General features: G+C 45.1%; 1 protein-coding gene across 1 annotated transcript in view; it reads right to left on the bottom strand.

Annotated features, from left to right (window-relative positions):
* Positions 1-3,069: 3,069 nt before the first annotated feature.
* LOC309384807 (uncharacterized protein) overlaps positions 3,070-11,541 on the bottom strand; it is a 31,141-nt gene continuing 22,669 nt past the window's right edge. Inside the window, exons 3-5 of the mRNA XM_081938602.1 lie at positions 9,142-9,209; positions 7,475-7,604; positions 3,070-5,909 (exon numbers count right to left, since the gene is read on the bottom strand). Coding sequence (XP_081794728.1) covers positions 4,714-5,909; positions 7,475-7,604; positions 9,142-9,209 — 1,394 coding nt within the window. The 3' untranslated portion in view covers positions 3,070-4,713. The remainder of the gene's footprint in view (positions 5,910-7,474; positions 7,605-9,141; positions 9,210-11,541) is intronic.

The raw sequence follows: 11,541 nt of genomic DNA, 5'->3' as shown, positions 1-11,541 counted from the left end.
CTGGCCGGAGCCCCAAGCGGGAAGGAAGCAGCTGGGGAGGCCTCCGGAGACAGGATCGGGCCCTCTGGGAGCCTGGTGCGAATCCTGCCTCCTCGCCCGCCTTCTCTCCTCTCCTGCTGGGCCTCCGCAAGGCCGACCCTCCCCTCTTCCCCACTCGGGCTCTTCCCCGGATCCACGCCGCCTTCCCGGCATCCCCGCTTCTCCTGCTTCCCTCTGCAGGGAGTGGGCGGTTGGTGTGCATGGGACCCGTGAAGATCCCCCTCCCCTTACCAAGGGAACGTCTTGATGTCCCCGTCCCCCCTCCGCCAGCCTCTCCGCCTCCTGCGGAGCCCGAGCAATTAAGGAGAGTGAGTGCCGCGTCCTAGAGAGGCAAGGGTTAACGATGTCACTTCCTGCGCCGCCGCCTATGGAAAGCCAGCCGTGACGTTCGCCCTCCAGTGGGCTAATGGGGAAACGCCTGGAGTTCCCTTCCCTTGTCAGACGGCGCCCCCTGGTGGATTTGTGGCAAAGTGACAGGTCGTAGAAAGAGCGGGAAAGAGGAGCTCCTCTGAGGGGAAGGGAGAGGGCGGGGATGATGGGCTTGGGAGTGGGGGAAGAAAGGGCTTTTTCAATGCCTCCATGTCAGACAAAGGCTTCAACGTCTGTCCTTTCCCCCCTTTTATATTAACTCAAATGCATTGAAGGAGGTTTTCGTCTTTCTTCTGTTGCGTTTCTAGAGCGGTTTGGTTATTCTATATAGCCCAACTCCAACTCCACCTCTTTCATTCGGTCTCCTCGTTAATTTATTTATAGAATAGAGATAAGAGAAAAGGAAATAAATCTCCTTTGTGGCAGCCCCTCAGATATCGGAAGATGCCATCATGTCTCCCCTCATCCTTCTCTTCATGTTTCCCTTCAAAAAATATACAATTTAGCAAATTGTCCCTTAAAAGCCAAATCCCACCTTACAAAGAACCGAAATAGACAGAAAGTGATCAAATAAAATAAAAAAGACAAAAAAGCTTCCTCCCCCCTCCAAGAGACAACCACAAGAACTGCACACACCACAAAGGAAGGGACTTATGGGCATAGAAAAGGGCAATTCAGATGTTTGGGGAGGTTGGGAGACGTTTCCTTGACCTTCCCCATCCAGGCCCTGCCTATCAATAATCTCCTGCAGTGTAGGCCTGACTGGGGGCCAGAAAGAGCGGGGGAGGGGAGATTTCTTTCCAGCATTGTCTTATTTCTACTGCAGGTTTTGCTTTATATTCTCCTTTTCTTCCCCATCTCTTTTCCCCACAGAACTCCTGAATTGATCCCGCCGTCCCTTCCCGCTTTCTGTGGGAAAGATTTCTTTAGGAAGAGCTGGAGAATTTCTCCCTTTGAAAGGGGCCGATTGGGGAGGGGAGAAGAATCAGAGCCTGGATCTTCTCCTGCTGAGACCCCCAGCTTTCTTTCAGATCCTCCCCTTTAAGGGGACAGGGAGTGGAGATCATCTAGTCTTCCTTCTGGAACTCTTGGCTTGCCTGTCCCTCCAGACCCCCCAACCTCTCCTGCTCAGCCAAGACCCCCAGTCAGAGCCATGGCTCCAAACATCCACCAGACAGCCACTTCACTCGAAATCCCTCTGGTGCTTAGCCATGTGTGCAGACCAGTGGATCCATGGACATCCCAGAAAGTCTGCATGCTGAGATCTGCATACCGCTCTATAAGGCCTTGGGGAGGCCAACTTAGAATCCTGAATCCAGTTCTGGTCACCACGATACAAAAAAGATCTTGAGACTCTAGAAAGTCTAGTTATTTGCGGGATCGTATCCTGCCCCACACATCCCTTCGGCTGATTCGCTCACACAGAGAGGTTAAGTTTTTAATTTTTATAAACTTGTACTGGGGTCTATTTAATCCGATTTTAATTATATTTATTATCGATTGTATGGTTTTAATTTTGTACCTGTGCACCGCCACGAGTCCCTTCGGGGAGAAGGGGCGGTCTAGAAGTCTAATAAACTAAACTAAACTAAACTAGAGCTTTGGAACTTTGTTATTGCACATGCTGACTGCTGCCAGAATCCTTTGTATGCAAAAATGGAAAGATCCCTCTATCCCAGTGGTGAAATTCATTTTTTTTTACTACCAGTTCTGTGGATGTGGCTTGGTGGGCATGGCAGGGGAAGGATACTGCGAAATCTCCATTCCCACCCCACTCTGGGGCCAGCCAGAGGTGGTATTTGCTGGTTCTCCGATTTGGTATCTCAAAAGTTTTTCTACCGGTTCTCCAGAACTTGCTGAATGTCACCACTGTTACATCCCCAAGATGGAAGGATAGATGGAAAAAATGAGGGAGTTGGCAGAGATGGAAAAGTCAATTGTTTTGATCAGAGAAAGAAATAGATCCAGCTGTATTTCTACCTGGAAACCATTTCTGGACTTTGTGCTTGAGGGGGGTGGGGGAATGAGACCTGAACTGGGATCTGCTGATTAGGTTTGGTTTTTGTTATTGTTATAGAAATTATTAGATTTATTCAGAATGTCCTGTAGGAGTAAAAAGTTGAAGCTGTAATTTCACTTTATATTTTACTGTGCTGAAATGTCCCCCCACTCTTCTCTCCTTCTTCCTGTTATGCTACACTTCTCCTTCTCCTTCCCCTTTCTTTTCTTTTCTCCTTCTATTACTATTTTTATTTTCTATTTCATACTATGATAATCTTAACAACAAAATTAATAAAAAGCAGCCTTTTGTGTTAAAAGCGCTTCCTCTTCCACAGCCAAAATATCCAAATTCCTGGGAAAAAAGCTCATCACGATTCCACTCCAGATCTGCACTTTTCTGCTGGCAAAATTTCTTCCAAAATGTTACTTGATATATTTTTCTGCTGAAAGAGAGACCTTTGAAAGGATAGGATCCCACTGGGATAGGATCCCTGGGACCAGAGCTTTGGTCTTGCGAGCTTTCATACTCTGGAGCCCCTTCTCGGGAAGCTTCTCCCCAGCAGAGGTTGTGTCCTTCTCTGTGGTATAGTTGTATAGTGCCTGTTTTGTACATATTTGTGTTAAATTAATTTAATTTAATTAATCAACATTTTAGTCCCCCAATCTAATCCCAATAACTATCATTAAAACAAATATCATGTCACCATTTTTCAACATCCAAGTTTTATATTTATTACTTTTAATATATTATATAAAATATGCATAATATTGCGCCCTCAATTTCTTGTGTCTGCCTCTATTCTAGCTCCCAGTAATGCCAATCTTGCATTACAAAACATTTCCTCTATCCATCATCTCTCACCCATTTTAAAAATTTCAATTCTTATTCGTTTTTTGACTTGCCTCCCATATTCCTCCCTTGGGTGTTCTTCTCTATCTACATCTTTCATTTCTTCCATCTCTACTATCCTTTGCTGCCAAGCCTCCAGAGGATCTGCCCAACTGTCCATTTTCCTTTCAAAAATATCTTTCTGTTTCTCCAGTATCATTTTTTGGTCTTTTTGACTTGTATTTTCCCTGAATTGCTTCATTAATTTTTATTACTTTCTCCTTTTTATCTTGTTTGTTTGTTGATTTGTCCATTCTACCTTTTCCCCTGGTCTCTCTATTATTTCCTCTATTTCCTGGGCTTTTTGATCATTATTCATTATCCCTTGTGAAGATTTATATTATTCATTAAATCCATTATTTCCCTGTGATTCCTTGTCATGGAATCATAAATGCTTTGGAACATTACCACCAATTCTTTTTGCAACCCACTTATTTTCCCCTGCTGAAACATCTTGCCTTATTTTATTTTTTTAATAAGTTCAAATATCGCTTAGTAGTCTGTCAATGGTCTATCACTGCCCCAGAGTCTCAATTATCTTTGCCCTCAGCCAGTCAATCTGGAAACCATTTACTCAGTTCTGTTGTTGCTCCTCTGGGAATACAGTAATATAGTTCTTTATATCCCACAAAGAGTCAATTTAGTTCTTTTTAGGTAATCCAGGAAAATTTCCAAATGTCTTCTTAAATCCCCTCTATAAATTCAATCCTAACTCCTGATATTTGAAAGTCACTTTACTTTAGTGTCTTCCGTATTTTCACCATTTGAGCTCCAGGAGTCACAGAGTAGTTAAATATAAAACAATAGATAGTACAGCAGTCCTCCAGGTGTTGCTTCACTTTCTCTTCTGTCTTATCAGTATTTTCCCAGGGTTAAAGGAGTATAATGTATTCCATTCACCAGTAGATGGCGCTTTCTGCTTAACTCAGAGGTGGGTTGCAAATCTTGGTGCTACTGGTAAGCTCACACGTCTGGATAGGTGGGCAGAGTCTCCAGCCACAGCAACTACCAGTTTGCTCAATCCGGGCCAAACCGGGAGCAACCCACCTCTGGCTTAACTTCAATGTTGCATAAATTCTAATAAGTTCTATTATGTTTATTCAAACAAATAATCAAAATTCAAACAAGTAGTTCTAGTATTTTAAAATTCCTTATTCCCAATAAAAATTAGTGATACAATCCTCCTATATTTTTAAAGGCTTTGCGCTCTTTCTTAATATTTATTTGTCTTCTTTAGGGTCTGTAATTTTTCTCTCTGCAATTGTTCGCCACTTAAACCAACTCTTCAAAGAGTCCCTTTTCCAGAGTTTATTTTCTTTAGGATTGGTTTTAGATAATAAAGTCACCTCACCCAGTTACAGTCACTGTTCACACATCGCTTGAGCACATTTTTTGTTTCTTCGGGTGCCCCAGCTTCACGGCAGCCATAATGGCTGCCTCTCCTCCTCATAGTGGGATGAGAGGAAATTAGCCCTGGATAAAGCAGAAGAGCCGCCGCTGTCCACGACCTGCAGGGCACCCCGCCACTCTTCGTCACCCCTATAGGGTGATTTTAGCCCCTTATAGGGCCCTCCTATGAAGGGATTTGGCGCAAGTTCACGAACCCCAGTTTTCGTGTCCAATAGTGCAGCAATGTCAACTGGAAGCCCCAAATGGATCTTTTGGTGGCTTCTAAATCTACTGCTCCGAGTAAACGTCTTTCCACACTCCATGCATTTATACGGTTTCTCCCCTGTGTGGACCATCTTATGGGAAATAAGATGACTTCTTTGACCAAAGGTCTTTCCACACTCCATGCATTTAAATGGCTTTTCCCCCATGTGGATCTTTATGTGCATAGTAAGTGTACTTTTCACAGGAAAGGTCTTTCCACACTCCATGCATTTAAATGGTTTCTCTCCTGTGTGGAGCTTTTTGTGGCTTCGAAGTCCACTGTTCTGAGTAAACGTCTTTCCACACTCCTTGCATATATACGGCCTCTCCCCTGTGTGCATCATCTTATGGGAAATAAGATGATTTCTTTGAGCAAAGGTCTTTCCACACTCCATGCATTTATATGGTTTCTCTCCTGTGTGGATCCTTTTATGGATAGTAAGTGTATAGTTATGAGCAAAGGTCTTTCCACACTCCATGCATTTGTAGAGCTTCTCCCCAGTGTGAATCCTTTCATGGGAAGTAAGATGCCATCTTGTTCTAAAACATTTTCCACATTCCAAACATTTATAAGGCTTCTCTTTTGTGTCAATCGCTTCTTGAGGCGTAAGGAAGTTATTTCCAAGAGAAGGAATGCATGTTTCATTGTAATTTTGTCCATTGTGTCTTATAGCATCTTCTCCTTTGTCTTGGGTTAAATAATGTTCATTCGCATACAATTCAGCTTTGATTAGCTTCACACTTTCCCCAATAAATTTTTTTCTTATTTTTTCTTGTTGGGCAAGAAAGTCTTGCATTGGAGCATCAGAGGAAGATGAGTTTTCCTGATTCCAATTCTTTGACTGGTTTCTCTCATGGCTTTCAAATTCCATTTGAATTCCAAACGTCTCCGTTCCATCTTTAGCACTGATCACTTGGAACAGTTCACAGGAATCTTGATTCTCCTGCCCATTATTACCTTCAAAGCAAAAGGAAATGATAACAAGGTTAGAGAAAAAGATCAAAGTGTAGAAAGTTAAGTGAATTTTCTTTCTGAATTTCTCTGAAATTACATTAGTTGTATGTTTGCATGCTTACAGGGGTGTGATATAAACATGATGATTTCTAAATTCATGGGTCATGAAAGCTTTGAAAATATCTAAAAAACATATCTTTCTTTATTAACGGTATAGGGTTTCCTGCCTAGGCAGGGGGTTGGACTAGAAGGCCTCCAAGGTCCCTTCCAACTCTACTATTGTATTGTATTGTATTGTATTGTATTGTATTATCTCTTTATATGCAAATTTCACTCAGTCTGTTTTGAGTTAAGGAATAATCAGGGGAAACAACCCAGATGGGTTAATTTCAGCAGAGACCTTTGAAAAATGAAACAATTTTGAAACAAGCTCCTTCTTCCCCGATGTACCTTGGAGCAGCTGCTCCATGATGTCCATCTGGTGGGCGGGACCCCTGCTCGGCCCTCAATCCCAGCAAGGAAACTTTGGAGCGAAATCCCTTGCTGAAGCCTCCCATTGGGTTGTAAATGCTCTTCGTGCTGAGACTGGAAAGGTTGGGATGCTTCAAGAATGGCTATTTTGCTGCCCCAAAGTCTTATCCGCTTGCAAGGGCTCTTTGGCCGGATCTGGTACAGGCTTCGCTTCACACAGAACCGCTGCCTAAACCACTTAATGCGCGATCACAGGAGACCAGTAGTGCGTGCAAGATCTTGCCCTGCAGTACTTTAGGCCTGTGTTCATTTAGGACCTGAGGATTGCACGAGATCCAGGGCAAAAGTCTCTTAAAATGAAGAAGCCCTCCCTCTCTTTGCAAAGCATTTTACCCTGGATGTCAGGCAGGCTTTGGTTAGCAGAGAACAGAGGCCTAAAGCACTGTAGTGTGGGATCACATGAGATCAATAGTCCTTGATTTCCCACTACTGATCTCACATATCTCTCACTACTTTAAGTCACTTTTTTCTGCAAATGCACCGAAGTAGGCAAAGGAACCAACGGCTTGCTACATCGTCACAAGCTAAGTCCCGGCGGGGTGGGGTGGGAGTACAGGTAGGGTGATAGCTGTTGCAACGCCTCTGCTGCCATTTGTAATTGTGAATGACAACCGTGGTGCTGTAACATACGTAATTTCAGGACTGAGTCTTAAGTACTTGGGAGAGGGCTAGGTCGTATTTTGGAACGGTTACTTAGTGAACTGTCATAACTCAGGGATTACCTGTACCTTCCGATGCTCTGATTCACACTGCATGGGGCCTTTGTTCTTGAATTGGATTTGGAAAATGCTCTTCCATGGCCTGAGTGTGAAAGTTCTGTTCTTACACAATTTTGGACATTTCAGATGACAAATGACAGCACACTCCTCCAAAATGACCTCCAGAGGACACATAAAAACAACCTCATTCTCTTCGGCCCCCACAGATTTTCCTTCTCCCTCCCAGGAGATGATATCTGATTAGTGTTTTTTTAATCAAAAAAACTAGCTATAATCTGTCTCCTTGAACTGTTTGATTGGGGACTAGAAAACTCTTACCCAGAGAGACCATGTTCCTATGGTTTTCAAGCATGACTTCTGAATGCAGCGCTTTCTGGTCAGGATCCAGCTGAGACCATTCCTCCTCAGAGAAATACACAGCCACTTCCTCGAAGGACACAAGACTCTCCTGAACATGGAAAAAAAGAAGAGAACAGGAGGATTCGCAAGATCTATGCAACTTCATCAAAGATTTAGACAAGGGGATAGAAGGGGAACTCCTCAAATTTGCAGACAAGACCAAATTGACAGGAATAACGACACTCCAGAAGATAAGCTCGACATATAGAAGGATCGACAGATTGGGCTCCATCTAACGAAACGAAATCAACAGTGAGAAATGTAAGGCTCTACATTTAGGGAAAGAAAAACCAAATGCACAGGCATAGAATAGGTGATACCTGGCTCAACACTACTAAGTGCAACAGAGATCTTGGAGTCCTAGTGGACAATCACTTAAACATGAGTCAGCAGTAGGCTACTGTTGCCAATCAAAACCCAAGCAGACTCATAGGCTGCATTAAGAGAGGGATAGAATCAAGATGACATGAAGTGTTAGTACCACTTTATAATGCCTTGGTAAGGCCACACTTGGAATATTGCATCCAGTTTTGGTTGCCAGATGTAAAAAAGATTTTGAGACTCTAGAAAGTGTGCTGAGAAGAGCAACCAATTATTAATGAACTGGAGGCTAAAACATATTAAGAACTGTTGCTGGAATTGGGGATGTCTAGTGTCATGAAAAGAAGGACAAAGGGGTGACATGACAGCAGTGTTCCAAGAAGCAATGGGTGGGAACTATTCAAGGAGAGAACAAACCTATAAGTAAAGAAATTTCCTGACCTCCAAGATCCCTACCAACTCTGTTATTCTGTTCCACTCTTCCCACATTCCCAAAGCAAAGATATGCACGAAGTTAAATCACTGTGTGTCACTCAAGTCCTAGTTTTAGGTGAGAAATTGGGAAAATGTGAAAATTGCTTTCACTGAAGAAATATTTGGTGAAGTTTTATCCAGTTGATTAATTCTGCAGAACTTTCAGTGCCTTTCAGCAAAGTAATCCTACTTCTGGATAAACTGATCTATCGCTCTGTCATTGATTGATCTGGTAGTCTGAGCCATTGGCTGAAAGGAAGAAAAGAAAGAAGAGAAAATTCCCTGGCAAAGTCATTTCTCAGCCTTTGCAAAACCAGAATGTTTGGAATGGAAATAATTTTGGAGCCAAAAGCTTATTGTTGAACTACAGGTAATACATGAGGCTTTTTAAAAATGGTAACGTGGCAATTGTGAGTATTTAGTTATTTTTCATTAGCCTTGCACAATTTTGAATCAAAAAATTACCAAAAAAAGGGTCTCTAGCAGTTCCTGATACTGTGATACGTTTATCACAGGTACTCCACCAACTTTGAGTTTCCAAGAAGTAGTTTTTTAAACTACTTCTTGGAAACTCAAAAGTTGGTGGAGTACCTAGCAGAATAAGATAACCAGAGGAAGCCATGCTGGCTGATAGAAACTTGAACCTGCTATTATGCTCTCCAAGTTGTGTAAAAACACAAAAACAATCCAGGCCAAAAAAGGGGGGGAAATAGTAGGAGGGAATACTCTGCACACACCCAGTTCACTTCCTGAAGGGAGAATAGAAATCTAATAACTTTTCCCTTTCTTACTTGATTTGGAGGTTCAACCGCTGCTTGATCTCCGTCATAAAAACCAGAAAATTTCATTCTTCGTTTGTCTGTAAGGAATAAATAATTTCAAAATGCATATTTAACAAAATAAGATGAGGTATTCTACAGGAGAGAAGGTAAGACAGATGGGATCTCTCTGGGTAATCAGATGATTTTCCATTACCTCCTGAGGTGTCCTGACTTTGATCTTCCCAAGGGATCCTCCTGAAAAATATATCTTGAGGGGGATTTGATGGATTCTTCTTTCCCTCAGGATCTCTGACCTCCACAGTGTAGCACTTCAAATAAGAGGAAGGAAAAAAGAAGCAGAATTAATGTACGTCACATGCCACAAAGTGGAGTCTTATATTCGGAACACAACCTCAAAGCCCCCAATATCCACCAGTGAGGTTGAATGAGAAAACAATGGAAAAATGTCCTACAAGAATTGGTGAATTGCCACATATTATGCAGGCCATAGACATTTGGGAAGGAGGGGTGAAGTATTCTATTCCCTCCTGAGCTCCCTAAAGTCTCTCACCTGCAACTGGACCTGCTCCTTCTGCTCCTCCGCCTGGCTCAGGAGGAAGCCTTCCGCCAGGGCCACCGCTTGGGAGCTGTTCTCTGCTCCACACTCCCGCACCCAGCTTTCCATCTCTGTGGGCAGAAGGAACAGGAGATGTTCCAAAACCACCAGGTCCAGCATCTGGGTTTTGGTGTGTTTTTCTGGTCTCAGCCATCGCCTACAAATGTCATGGAGTCGGCTGCAAAGACCTCGGGGACCTTCAGCCTCCCGGTATTGGATGAAGTCCCAGGGCTGAACTTCTGAAGGGCGGATGGTTTCCTCCTCCAGGATCTTCTGCCCAGTCCTTGTCCAGAGCTTCCCCCCCTTCCCAGGCTGAGCAGCTGAAGGGCCTTTTCCGCTTCCCTCCTTGGCCAAAGGTTGTGTCTCCATCCTTTCTCTGTCCTGCAGAGCAACTCCAGGTGGGTCCAAGGACTCTGGTGGGTCTCCAGATGCCTTTTCCTTCACGGTGCCATTTCTGGGGCTCCAGGACGGATCCCTGCAAGTTATTCCGCTCTTTGTTTTCCTCCCCAAGAGAAACTTTTGCCTTGCAAAGACCACAAATGGCTTCCAGTTTCTGTATCTGAGACGGAAAGAAAAAGAAAAGCCAAGAATTGGAAAGTGGAAATTCAGCCACAGAAGAACCTTCACCCAACCAACCCCAAGCGGCTCATCCCAGCGCAGGGCCGGGAAGGAGGCAGCTGGAGAGGCCGCCCCGCTTCTCCCCCCCTCCGGAGACAGGATCGGGCCCCCGGGGAGCCCGGTGCGAATCCTTCCTCCTCCTCGCCCGCCTTCTCTCCTCTCCTGCTGGGTCTCCGCAAGGATGACCCTCCCCTCTTCCCCACTCGGGCTCTTCCCCGGATCCCCTCCGCCTTCCCGACATCCCTTCTTCTTCCTGCAGAGAGAACGCGGCTGGGGAACATGGGACACGGGAAGAGTCCCCCCCCCTCACCAGGGGCACGGCTGGATCTCCCCCCGCCAGACTCTCCTGCAGCCTCTCCGCCTCCTTCGGAGCCCGAACAATTAAGGAGAGTCCCAGGGGTTAAGAAGAGTGAGTGCGGAGTCCTAGAGAGGCAAGGCTCAGTGACGTCACTTCCTTCGTCGCTTCCTCTGATAAGCCAGCCGTGACGTTCACTCTCCAGTGGGCCAATGGGGAAGCGCCTGAGGTTCCCTTCCCTTGGCAGAGGGCGCCCCCTGGAAGATTTGGGGCAAAGTGCCAGGGTCATAGAAAGGGCGGGAAAGAGGAGCGCATCTGAGGTGAAATTTAAAGGGCGGGGATGATGGGCTTGGGAGTAGGGGGAGGAAAGGCCTCTCTCAATGCCTCCCTGTCAATCAAAGGCTTTGACGCCTGTCCTTCTTTTCCCCCTTTGATATGAACCCAAATGCATTGAAGGAGGTTTTCCTCTTTCTTCTGTTGCGTTTCTAGGGCGGTTTGGTTATTTCTTCTATATAGCGCAACTCCCACCTCTTTTATTAGCTGACTCAGAGCTGGGTTCCTTTGGCCTGCCATGCCCCCGAACCGGTTGCTGCTGCTGTTTTTTAGTTCTGCGCGTGAGCAGAACAATTTTAAATGAATTGCCCATGTGCGTTCAGTGCACACTGGCAAGCGAACTAGCAGCAAAGCCGGCCGAAACCCACCCCTCGCCAACTCCATGACATTTGCAGGCGATGGCTGAGGCCAGAAAAGCACACCAAAGCCCAGAGGCTGGACCTGGTGGTTCTGGAGCAGTTCCTGTTCCTTCTGCCCCCAGAGATGGAGGGCTGGGTGCGGGAGTGCGGAGCAGAGAGCAGCTCCCAGGCGGTGGCCCTGGCGGAAGGCTTCCTCCTGAGCCAGGGGG

Source organism: Natrix helvetica, assembly GCF_964273705.1.
Source record: "Natrix helvetica genome assembly, chromosome: 1".
Lineage (NCBI taxonomy): Eukaryota > Metazoa > Chordata > Lepidosauria > Squamata > Natricidae > Natrix > Natrix helvetica.
This window is presented reverse-complemented; position numbering and strand designations above follow the sequence as displayed.